The 13,676-nt window shown below is 40.1% G+C and overlaps 1 protein-coding gene across 1 annotated transcript in view; it reads right to left on the bottom strand.

Moving 5' to 3' along the window:
* Window positions 1-12,005, bottom strand: part of PADI2 (peptidyl arginine deiminase 2) — a 35,849-nt gene extending 23,844 nt beyond the window's left edge. Inside the window, exons 1-6 of the mRNA XM_060758775.2 lie at window positions 11,848-12,005; window positions 5,585-5,768; window positions 5,232-5,304; window positions 3,266-3,327; window positions 1,163-1,280; window positions 958-1,083 (exon numbers count right to left, since the gene is read on the bottom strand). Coding sequence (XP_060614758.2) covers window positions 958-1,083; window positions 1,163-1,280; window positions 3,266-3,327; window positions 5,232-5,304; window positions 5,585-5,768; window positions 11,848-11,942 — 658 coding nt within the window. The 5' untranslated portion in view covers window positions 11,943-12,005. The remainder of the gene's footprint in view (window positions 1-957; window positions 1,084-1,162; window positions 1,281-3,265; window positions 3,328-5,231; window positions 5,305-5,584; window positions 5,769-11,847) is intronic.
* Between the last annotated feature and the right edge of the window lie 1,671 nt (window positions 12,006-13,676).

The raw sequence follows: 13,676 nt of genomic DNA, 5'->3' as shown, positions 1-13,676 counted from the left end.
TAATAATAATAATAATGTTGGCAGGATATTATGAAAAGACGGAACTGGCAAAATTTGCAAACTCTTGCAAAGTTTGCAAACCCAGCATATAATAATAATAATAATAATAATAATAATAATAATAATGTTGGCAGGATATTATGAAAAGACAAAACTGGCAAAGTTTGCAAAATCTTGCAAAGTTTGCAAACCCAGCATATAATAATAATAATAATAATAATAATAATAATAATAATAATGTTGGCAGGATATTATGAAAAGACGGAACTGGCACAGTTTGCAAACTCTTGTAAAGTTTCCAAACCCAGCATAAAATAAAATAAAATAAAAATAATAAATATGTAGGGTTTGCAAGAGTTTGCAAACTGTGCCAGTTCCATCTTTTCATAATATCCTGCCTACATATTGTTGTTGTTGTTGTTGTTGTTATTATTATTATTGGCTGGGTTTACAAACTTTGCAAGAGTTTGCAAACTGTGCCAGTTCCATCTTTTTATAATATCCTGCCTACATATTGTTGTTGTTGTTATTATTATTATTATTATTATTATTATTATGAAAAGACAGAACTGGCAAAGTTTGCAAACTCTTAATAATAATAATAATAATAATAATAATGTTGGCAGGATATTATGAGAAGATGGAACTGGCACAGTTTGCAATCTCTTGCAAAGTTTGCAAACCCAGCATATAATAGTAATAATAATAATAATAATAATAATAATAATAATAAATATGTAGGGTTTGCAAACTTTGCAAGAGTTTGCAAACTGTGCCAGTTCCATCTTTTCATAATATCCTGCCTACATATTGTTGTTGTTATTATTATTATTATTATTATTATTATTATGAAAAGACAGAACTGGCAAAGTTTGCAAACTCTTGCAAAGTTTGCAAGCCCGTGCCCTATAGCGAGGCATGTAACAGGGGAGGTCTTAGGAGAGACGAGCCGCTTACTTTGCAGGTAAAAGACCCCGACATTGTCTGCATCGGAGGCGGGAATGTAGAGGACCATCTCGTACCCAGCGGGGAGGCGTTGGGGCCCTTGCGTGCGCAGCATCATGCGTGACATGTCCTCCAAGTCTGGGAGGCAGAAGGAGATGTTAGGCTGGAAAACATGTGCAACCTTCCCAAGCTCCAGGCGAGAAGCATGCAAGCCTACCTTCCTTGGAGAAGACTTTGTCGTCCTGGCAGTCTTCGGTGGTGGAGAAAGGGTTCTCCTTGTCGCAGTTGACCAGCAGGATGGCCCCTTGACCCTCCGGGCCCCACGCCCATGTGCCCTGCAAGCACAGCAACCCATTGTTATGATGACCATTGCGATTAAGCAGAGGCTGGATGGCCTCTGGAGTTCCCTTCCGACTCCAGGATTCTATTATTATTATTATTACTATTATTATTATTATTATTATTATTAGAGCTTGGATGACCATCTGTTGGGAGGGATCAGATGGTGTCTCCCTTTATATCAGATGAGGGTTGGACTGGATGGCCCTTGGGGTTCCCTTCCAACTTTAGGATATTACGATTATTATTACTATTATTATTATTATATTACAAGATATATTACAATATAACATACACAAGAGTCCTGCCAGTTTCCTGGTAGGAAAGGGTTAAGGGAGGGGCAATGGGCGGGATCATGCAAATTCCACACCAATGGAGACAGAGAAACAAACACTGGGATGCCTGTGGTGGAGGAAAACTAAAATCTAGCATGAAATGGTCCTCGTATGAAAGCCTTTACTTGGGTGGTGGGCAGTATTGTGTTTGTGGAAGAAACTGGTAGAACATTGTTCACTGACACCATTCCATCCTAGATTTTATGTGTTTCCTCCACCACAGGCACCCCAGTGTCCCTTTTATACATTTCCTCCACCACAGGCACCCCAGTGTTCATTTTATGTGTTTCCTCCACCACAAGCACCTCAGTGTCCCTTTTATGTGTTTCCTCCACCACAGGCACCCCAGTGTTCCTTTTATGTGTTTCCCCACCACAGGCATCCCAGTGTCCCTTTTATATGTTTCCTCCACTACAGGCACCCCAGTATCCCTTTTATGTGTTTCCTCCACCACAGGATTCCCAGTGTTCCTTTTATGTGTTTCCTCCACCACAGGCATCCCAGTGTCCCTTTAATGTGTTTATTCCATCACAGGCACCCCAGTGTTCCTTTTATGCGTTTCTTTCACCACAGGCACCCCAGTGATCATTTTATGTGTTTCCTCCACCACCCAGTGTCCCTTTTATGTGTTTCCTCCACCACAGGCACCCCAGTGTTCCTTTTACATGTTTCCTCAACCACAGGCATCCCAATGTTCCTTTCCTCCACCACAGACACCCCAATGTTCCTTTCGTGTGTTTCTTCCACCACAGGCGTCCTAGTATTCCTTTTATGTGTTTCCTCCACCACAGACACCCCAATGTTCCTTTCATGTGTTTCCTCCACCACAGGCTCCCCAGTGTTCATTTGATGTGTTTCCTCCACCTCAGGCACCCAAGTGTTCATTTGATGTGTTTCCTCCACCACAGGCACCCCAGTGTTCCTTTTATGTGTTTCCTCCACCACAGGCACCTCAGCGTTTCTTTTATGTGTTTCCTCCACCACAGACACCCCAGTGTTCCTGACTCTCTCCCTTGGTGTGGAATTTGCACGAACTTGCCCACTGCCTCTCCCTTAACCCTTTCCTACCAGGAAATTGGCACATACTCAGACATAAGAAACAGAACTAAGATTTAAAGACATATATTACAATATTATAGTGTAGGTAGTATATAGAGTCATAGTTTGCTTCCCCATGGCCGTGTGTCCTACTCTCAACCTGAAAGGCAGAAGGGATCTCAATGTCCAACCGGTCAAGGCGGCCGTAAATCAGGGACGGGGTTCCAAGGAGTCGCTGGCAGAGCCACCCAAACCGATGGTCGTAAATCCCAAATTCGTTATGCGCCTTGAAGGCAAGCTCTAGAGGGAGCGGCCTGTCCTCGGAGTAAAAGCGGAGCAGAGCCTCATCTCAGCAGGGAGGCCAGAAGCAATGCCCGGAGGAGTGCCAAGGTATGCGCTCTGCGCAAGGCCATACGGGGCACCCGGGGTCCTTTTTCCCGGAGAAAGGCCGGGAGGGAGAGTTCCTTGTAAACGCAACGGCAGGCACCTCGGCTGACCCTTCGCCGGCCCTTCCTCCGCCTTAAGAACGTTGTGAATTGTGGTCCTCCCACCCCAATTTTGTGGCTTTATTGCATGTGCCACGAGGGCAACACAATGGCCGTATTTACCTTCTTTGGATGGTTCTTCTCCACCACTCCGTCCCGGTCCGCGTCGACATCCAGGGAAATGGCTACGGAGAACCATAGTTTGCTTGTCATGGCACTTATAGTACAAGTAACAAACCCTAGTTTGCTTCTCGTGGTATTTATAGTACAAGTAACAAACCATAGTTTGGTTGTCATGGCAATTAAAGCACAAGTAACCAACTAGTTTGCTTCTCATGGTATTTATAGTACAAGTAAGAAAACACAGTTTGCTTGTTATATTTATAGAACAAAACAAACCATAGTTTGCTTCTCGTGGTATTTATAGTACAAGGAACAAACCATAGTTTGCTTCTCATGGTATTTACAGTACAAGTAACAAACCATAGTTTGCTTGTCATGGCATTGATCGTACAAGTAACAAACTCTAGTTTGCTTGTCATGGTATTCATAGTACAAGTAAGAAAACACAGTTTGCTTGTTATTATATTTATAGAACAAACCAAACCATAGTTTGCTTCTTGTGGTATTTATAGAACAAGAAGCAAACCATAGTTTGCTTCTCGTAGTATTTATAGTACAAGTAACAAACCATAGTTTGCTTGTCATGGCATTTATACAAGTAACAACCCATAGTTTGCTTGTCAACAAACCAGAGTAACAAACCACAGTTTTCTTGTCAATAATCCATAGTAACAACTCATAGTTTGCTTGTCAACAAACCAGAGTAACCACAGTTTGCTTGTCAATAAACCATAGTAACAACTCATAGTTTGCTTGTCAACAAACCAGAGTAACAAACCACAGTTTTCTTGTCAATAAACCATATTAACAATTCATAGTTTGCTTATCAGGAAACCATAGTAACAACTCATAGTTTGCTTGTCAACAAACCAGAGTAACAATTCACAGTTTTCTTGTCAATAAACCATAGTAACAACTCATAGTTTGCTTGTCAACAAACCAGAGTAACAAACCACAGTTTGCTTGTCAATAAATCATAGTAACAACCCAGTTTGATTGTCAATAACAAACCACAGTTTGCTTGTCAACAAACCATAGTAATAAACCAGTTTGCTTGTCAACAAAGCATAGTAACAACTCATAGTTTGACTGTCAACAAACCAGAGTAACAAACCACAGTTTGCTTGTCAATAAACCATAGTAACAACTCATACTTTGTTAACAAACCAGAGTAACAATTCACAGTTTTCTTGTCAGTAAACCATAGTAACAACTCATAGTTTGCTTGTCAACAAACCAGAGTAACAAACCACAGTTTGCTTGTCAACAAACCATAGTAACAAACCACAGTTTGCTTGTCAACAAACCATAGTAACAACTCATAGTTTGCTTGTCAACACACCACAGTAACAACACATAGTTTGCTTGTCAACAAACCAGAGTAACAAACCAAAGTTTGCTTGTCAATAAACCATAGTAACAACTCATAGTTTGCTTGTCAAAAAACCATAATAACAACTCATAGTTTGATTATCAACAAACATAGTAACAACTCATAGTTTGCTTGTCAACACATAGTAACAAACCACAGTTTGCTTGTCAATAAATCATAGTAACACACCACAGTTTTCTTGTCAATAAGCCATAGTAGCAACTCATAGTTTGCTTGTCAACAAACCATTGTAACAACTCATAGTTTGATTATCAACAAACATAGTAACAACTCATAGCTTGCTTGGCAGCACAGAGTAACCACAGTTTTCTTGTCAATAAGCCAAAGTAACAACTCATAGTTTGCTTGTCAACACAGAGTAACAAACCACGGTTTGCTTGTCAATAAACCATAGTAACAACTCATAGTTTGCTTGTCAACAAACCAGAGTAACCATAGTTTGCTTGTCATGGTATTTCTAGTATAAGTAACAAACTATACTTTGCTTCTTATGCCACTTATAATATATGTAACAAACCATAGTTTGCTTGTCATATTTATAGTATATGTAACATAGTACTGAAACAAACTCACAGATGGCAGTCAGGAAAACCCCGGCTTGGTCAATGGGGTGCTTTCCGTTTTCCCCAAAATATCCAATGGTCACCTAAGGGGAGGGAAGGAGAGGGAGGTGAACCTATCACAACAACAACAACAACAACAACAACAACAACGTTTGCAAAGGTGGAAATTGGAGAAAAGGAAGGAAGGAAGGGCAAAAAAGAGAGAAGGAAGGGAGGAAGAAAAAGAGTGTTGCAATGGAGACACAGAACCTTCCTCCCAGAGCTGGAGAAAGGAGAAAGCAGTTCCAGTGACGTCCAGTTGAATGAAACACAATGAATGATGGCCGGGGTCATTCGAGGACGCCGCGGCCATTCCCGGCTCACCTTGTTGTCGTTGGCCTCTGTGCTGGGGCGGGTCATCTGGATGCGGAGGGTGGTCTTGGGGTCGAGTGGCCACCGCTTCCCTCCGTCCGAGGGGGCCACCTCCGCTTGACCGCCGGACACCACCTCCACGTCCACGCCATCCGTGTGCTTCACGCTGAACGTGACCGCCTCGGCCGGGGCCGCGCTGCCAAAGGAAGGAGAGGACCGAAGAAGAGCAAGAGTTGGAAGGGGCACCCAAAGGCCATCCAGTCCAACCCTTGAATACACACAGATAGATAGGAAGGATCCTAGTGTTGGAAGGGGCCCCCAAAGGCCATCTAGACCCATCCCTAAAGATAGAGATATCTAGGAAACATCCTAGTTGGAAGGAGCCCCCAAAGGCCCCTTCCTCCACCACAGGCATCCCAGTGTTCCTTACTCTCTCCATTGGTGAGAGCCACCTAAGTGAACGTTTTCATATGGGGGGCATTCCATCTTAGATTTTATGCGTTTCCTCCCCCAAGGTATCCCAGTGTTCCTTACTCTCTCCATTGGTGAGAACCACCTAAATGAAGGCTTTCATATGGAGTGGGTATTGCATCCTAGATTTTATGTGTTTCCTCCACCACAGGCATCCCAGTGTTCCTTACTCTCTCCATTGGTGAGAGCCACCCAAGAGAAGACTTTCATATGGGGGGGGGGAGCATTCCATCCTAGATTTTACACGTTTCCTCCACCACAGGCATCCCAGTGTTCCTTACTCTCTCCATTGGTGAGAGCCACCTAAGTGAAGGCTTTCATATTGGGGGGGGGCATTCCATCCTAGATTTTACGTGTTTCCTCCACCACAGGCATCTCAGTGTTCCTTACTCTCTCCATTGGTGAGAGTCACCTAAGTGAAAGCTTTCATATTGGGGGGGGGGCATTCCATCCTAGATTTTATGTGTTTCCTCCACCACAGGCACCCCAGTGTTCCTTACTCTCTCCATTGGTTGGTGAGAGCCATCTAAGTGAAGGCTTTCATATGGGGGGGGGCATTCCGTCCTAGATTTTACGCGTTTCCTCCACCACAGGCATCCCAGTGTTCCTAACTCTCTCCATTGGTGAGAGCCACCTAAGTGAAGGCTTTCATATGGACTGGGTATTGCATCCTAGATTTTATGCGTTTCCTCCACCACAGGCATCCCAGTGTTCCTTACTCTCTCCATTGGTGAGATACATAGAAGGGGGGGGCATTCCATCCTAGATTGTACGTGTTTCCTCCCCCAAGGCATCCCAGTGTTCCTTACTCTCTCCATTTCTGAGAGCCACCTAAGTGAAGGCTTTCATATGGAGGGGCATTCCATCCTAGATTTTACGTGTTTCCTCCACCACAGGCACCCCAGTGTTCCTTACTCTCTCCATTGGTGAGATACATAGAAAGGGGGGCATTCCATTCTAGATTGTACGTGTTTCCTCCACCACAGGCACCCCAGCTTTCCTTACTCTCTCCATTGGTGAGAACCACCTAAGTGAAGGCTTTCATATGGGAGGGGCATTCCATCCTAGATTGTACGTGTTTCCTCCACCACAGGCACCCCAGTGTTCCTTACTCTCTCCATTGGGGAGATACATAGACAGATAGAGACAGAACAGGAACGGGACGTTCTGCAAATGTTGTGAATGTTGTGACTGCCCTCCCCAATTGTCAATTTGGCCAGACTCCTGTCCAAACCGCAACAACAATGGGGTCCCAGTGGCACCGTCAGCGAATGTCTCGGTGTCCCGTCCCTGGCATCGGCCGCTCACTGAGACAATGGACAAAGGCTGCAAAGAGAGGCCTCTTGGCAACGGTCAAGCACGGCTTACAAGGGGATTATTGTCTTTTGTCCGGAGGGATGACCAAGGGAAACGAGATGGGCAAAGGACCGCTTGGCTCCCTTTTTGCAAGCATTTCGATTGGAGAGAGATTGAAGTAGTCTCTGAGCATGCACTGAGAGCCCTGCCAATGCCATCCACCAACACTACACTGCACACCACACATGGGAAGGCTTTCATTTTCCTCCACCACAGGCACCCCAGCATTCCTTTTATGTGTTTCCTCCACCACAGGCACCCCACTGTTCCCTTTATGTATTTCCTCCACCACTGGAACCCCACTATTCCTTTTATGTGTTTCCTCCACCACAGGCACCCCGCTATTTCTTTTATGTGTTTCCTCCACCACAGGCACCCCGCTATTCCTTTTATGCGTTTCCTCCATCATAGGAACCCCACTGTTCCTTTTATGCGTTTCCTCACCACTGGCACCCCACTATTCCTTTTATGCGTTTCCTCCATCATAGGCACCCCAGTGTTCCTTTTATGCGTTTCCTCACCACTGGCACCCCACTATTCCTTTTGTGTGTTTCCTCCACCACAGGCATCCCAGCATTCCTCTTATGTGTTTCTTCCACCACAGGCACCCCAGTGTCCCTTTTATGTGTTTCCTCCACCAAAGGCACACCAGTGTCCCTTTTATGTGTTTCCTCCACCTCAGGCATCCCAGTGTCCCTTTTATGTGTTTCCTCCACCACAGGCACCCCACTGTTCCTTTTATGTTTCCTCCACCACAGGCACCCCAGCATTCCTTTTATGTGTTTCCTCCACCACAGGCACCCCACTGTTCCTTTTATGTGTTTCCTCCACCACAGGCACCCCACTGTTCTTTTTATGCGTTTCCTCCACCACAGGCACCCCACTGTTCCTTTTATGTATTTCCTCCACCACTGGAACCGCATTGTTCCTTTTATGTGTTTCCTCCACCACAGACACCCCACTGTTCCTTTTATGTGTTTCCTCCACCACAGGCATCCCAGCATTCCTCTTATGTGTTTCCTCCACCACAGGCATCCCAGTGTCATCCCAGTGCATTATTATTTTATTATGAAATATTATTAAAACTGCCTGAAATATTATTTTATGATTATTATTATTAAAATTACACGGAATATTATTATTTTATGATTAAATGTTGTTAGAATTACACGGAATATTATTATTATAAAATACTATTATAGTATTAAATATCAAAATAACAATATTATTATTATTGCTTGCCTGTTTATATAGACATATCTATCTATCTATCTATCTATCTCTCTCTCTCTCTCTCTCTGCCATGCTTGTTGTTTATCTTTTTGGACTAGATGGCCTCTGGGTGCCCCTTCCCGCCTTGCGTTGGCTAGATCAAGGGAAGACCCTTCTGCGTTTCCTCCGGAGCCCCTCGTAATCATCCCAGGGCCAGATGGGGGACCCTAAGGCAAGGGCGTGCAATCGGACGGGCATTTCAAACATCCGCCAGGCTCTTCTGGATCTTCTTGGCAGAGGCTCAGAGGGTTTGGGCAAGGCCCCCGCTGACAAGTCACCCACTCGATCTCCATTGAACTCCACTGAACCTCCTCCTCCTCCTCCTTGCACTGGAAGGAATTGAGACCTCACGCTCTGCGATGGAAGGGTTCTTGGCTCGTTATGTAGAAGACAGGGCAAGGCTGGGAGGGGCACCCAAAGGGCATCTAGTCCACCCTTACAGATAGATAGATAGATAGATAGATAGATAGATAGATAGGATCCTAGAGTTAGAAGGGGCCCCAAAGGGCATCTAGTCCACCCTTACAGATAGATAGATAGATAGATAGATAGATAGATAGATAGATAGATAGGATCCTAGAGTTAGAAGGGGCCCCAAAGGGCATCTAGTCCAACCCGTGAAAACAAATAGGTAGATAGATACAGAGACACATAGATAGATAGATAGATAGATAGATAGATAGATAGATAGGATCCTAGAGTTTGAAGGGGCACCCAAAGGCTATCCAACCCATGAAGATAGATAGATAGATAGATAGACAGACAGACAGACAGACAGACAGACAGACAGATAGGATCCTAGAGTTGGAAAGATAGATATAGGAAAGATCCTAGAATTGGAAGGGGCCCCCAAAGGCCCTCTAGTCCAATCCCTGAAAAGAAATAGATAGATAGATAGATAGATAGATAGATAGATACAGAGACACATAGATAGATAGATAGATAGATAGATAGACAGAGATAGAAAGACAGATCGATAGGATCCTAGAGTTGGAAGGGGCACACAAAGGCTATCCAACCCATGAAGATACAGAGATAGATAGATAGATAGATAGATAGATAGAGATAGATAGATAGATAGGATCCTAGAGTTGGAAGGGATCTCCAAAGGCCATCTAGTCCAACCCCTGAAAATAAATAGATAGATATAGATAGAGAGACACATAAATAGATATATAGAGATAGATAGATAAATAAATAGGATCCTAGAGTTGGAAGGGGTCCTCAAAGGCCATCTAGGCCAACCCCTGAAAATAAATAGATAGATAGATAGATAGATAGATAGATAGATACAGAGACAGACAGACAGACAGACAGACAGACAGATAGATAGATACAGAGACACATAGATAGATAGGTAAATAAATAAATAGAGAGACAGACAGACAGACAGACAGATAGAAAGATAGGATCCTAGAGTTGGAAGGGATCTCCAAAGGCCATCTAGTCCAACCCCTGAAAATAAATAGATAGATAGATATAGATAGAGAGACACATAAATAGATATATAGAGATATATAGATAAATAGGATCCTAGAGTTGGAAGGGATCTCCAAAAGCCATCTAGTCCAACCCCTGAAAATAAATAGATAGATATAGATAGAGAGACACATAAATAGATATATAGAGATAGATAGATAGATAGATAGATAGATAGGATCCTAGTTGGAAGGGGCACCCAAAGGCCATCTTGTCCAACCCCAGAAAATATATAAATAAATTGGTGGTTCTCAACCCGGGGTCCCCAAATGTTTTTGGCCTTCAACTCCCAGAAATCCTAACAGCTGGTAAACTGGCTAAGATTTCTGGGAGTTGTAGGCCAAAAACATCTGGGGATCCCAGGTTGAGAACCATTGAAATAGATATATAGATACAGAGACACAAAAAGAGAGAGAGAGAGATAGAAAGAGAAATAAATAAATAGAGAGACACATAGATAGACAGATAGACAGATACATAGGATCCTAAAGTTGGAAGGGGCACCCAAAGGCATCTAGTCTAACCCCAGAAAATATATAGATATATAGATAGATAGATACAGAGACACATAAATAGAGAGAGAGAGAGAGAGCGAGAAAGATAAATAGAGAGACAGACAGATAGGATCCTAGAGTTGGAAGGGGCACCCAAAGGGCATCTAGTCCAACCCCTGAACATAAATAGATAGATAGATAGATAGATAGATAGATAGAGAGACACATAAATAGATGATAGATAGATAGATAGATGGATATATAGATAGGAAGGAAGGATCCTAGAGTTGGAAGGGCCCCCCAAAGGCCATCTAGTCCAACCCCACAAGATAGATAGAGACAGATAGATAGATAGAAAGACAGATATGGAGACACATACATAGATGTTAGATGGATGGATGGATGGATAGGTAGATAGATAGATAGATAGATAGACAGACAGACACAATCCTAGAGTTGGAAGGGTCCCCCAAAGGCCATCTAGTCCAACCCCACAAGATAGATATAGACAGACAGACAGACAGATAGATAGATAGATAGATATGGAGACACATACATAGATGTTAGATGGATGGATGGATAGATAGATAGGTAGATAGGTAGATAGATAGACAGACACAATCCTAGAATTTGAAGGGGTCCCCAAAGGCCATCTAGTCCAACCTCAGAAGATAGATAGGAAAGATAGATACAGAGACACATAAATAGATGACTGATTGATTGATTGATAGATAGATAGATAGATAGATAGATAGGAAGGATCCTAGAATGGGAAGGGGTCCCCAAAGGCTGTCTAGTCCAACCCCAGAAGATAGATAGAGAGATAAGAAAGATCCTAGAGTTGGAAGAGGCACCTCAAAGGCCATCCAGCCCAGCGCCTGAAGATAGGTAGATAGAGATAGATAGATAGGAAGGATCCCAGAGTTGTAAGGGGTCCCCCAAAGGTCCTTTAGTCCAACCCCAGAAGATAGATAGATAGATAGATAGCTATGGAGATACATACATAGATGTTAGATTGCTGTATATAAAATGTATATAAAATAAGGGATCTGCTGCAAAGCAATGGAGGGGGAAACCCCACTTCCTCAAGAAAGCAACAATGCAGAGCAACAATGTAAAAGTTTTCCTTCTTAAAGGGGCCGCGTCCCTTTTTTTTTTTTTTGCAAAGTGGGGGGGGGGGGGTGTCTCCCTCTGTGGTCTCACCCATAGACATCTGTGGAGAGGCTGGATCCCACCACACAAAGGGCCTCGATCCGGTTCCCGAACTGGAGCCTCAGCGTCCTCTCCTTGGCTTGCATGGCTTGCAATGTCCAGCTGCTGCCTTGCAGGGACTGACCCACTCCCAGGGAAGCCTAAGCCACGCCCCCTTCCCCGCACAGGCCACGCCCCCTTCCTGGGGGGCTGCTTTTGCAAGACCTCAGCTGCACTTCTCTCTCTCTCTCTCTCTTTCTCTTGGCTTGATTGACATGCAAAGCAGCTGGATCTTCAAGGACCATTATTATTATTATTATTATTATTAATAATAATAATAATAATAATAATTATTATTATTATATATTACTTATATTAACATTCAATAGTTACATTATTATGAATGTAATAGTAATATAGAATATTAATGTGTTACTATTATAATATAGTAATGTGGAATATTAATATCATAATATATTTATATAATATTATATATTGGTATAATATATTATATTATATTATATTATAATATATATAATATTCTATATCATAATAATCATAATATAGAATATTAATATTCCACTTTTCTCTGTTGATTCAGATGCAAAGCAGCTGAATCTTCAAGGACCAGAAGGTCTATTATTATTATTATTATTTATTAATATAATAATTATTTTAATATTCTATATTATTCTATATTATAATAATATTAGTATGGCATATTAATATCATAACATATTAATATAATTTTATATATTGGTATAATATTATATATATTATAATACAATATAATATATATGTATATAATACAATTATTATTACATTACTTATATTAATATTATATATTGTTACATTATTATTAATATAATAGTAATATAGAATATTAATGTGTTACTCTTATAATATAGTAATGTGGAATATTAATATCATAATATATTTATATAATATTATATATTGGTATAATATTATACATACTATATATTATATAAGATATATAATACAATTTATATTATATTACTTATATTAATATAATAGTAATATAGAATATTAATATGCTACTATTATGATATAGTAATATGGAATATTAATATCATAATATATTACTATATTATATATAGTATTATATATAATATATATATATATTATAATATACATAATATATTATTATATTATATATTGGTATAATATTATATATATTATATTATATTATAATAATCATAATATAGAATATTAATATTCCACTTTTCTCTGTTGATTCAGTTGCAAAGCAGCTGAATCTTCAAGGACCAGAAGGTTTATTATTATTATTATTATTTATTTATATAATAATTATTTTAATATTCTATATTATTCTATATTATAATAATATTAGTATGGCATATTAATATCATAACATATTAATATAATTTTATATATTGGTATAATATTATATATATTATAATACAATATAATATATATGTATATAATACAATTATTATTACATTACTTATATTAATATTCTATATTGCTACATTATTGTTAATATAATAGTAATATAGAACATTAATATGCTACTATTACAATATAGTAATATGGAATATTAATATCATAATATATTACTATAATATTATATATTGGTATAATATTATATATATTATATAAAATAAATAATACAATTTATATTATATTATATATATTAAAATTCTATATTGTTACATTCTTATTAATATAATAGTCATATAGAATATTAATAAATAACTATTATAATATAGTAATATGGAATATCAATATAATATATTAATATATATTGGTATAGTAATATGGAATATTATTATCATATTATATATATTAATATTCTATAT

Source organism: Anolis sagrei, chromosome 13, assembly GCF_037176765.1.
Source record: "Anolis sagrei isolate rAnoSag1 chromosome 13, rAnoSag1.mat, whole genome shotgun sequence".
Lineage (NCBI taxonomy): Eukaryota > Metazoa > Chordata > Lepidosauria > Squamata > Dactyloidae > Anolis > Anolis sagrei.
The sequence above is the reverse complement of the archived record's forward strand: the minus strand, read 5'-3'. Positions and strand labels throughout refer to the sequence as shown.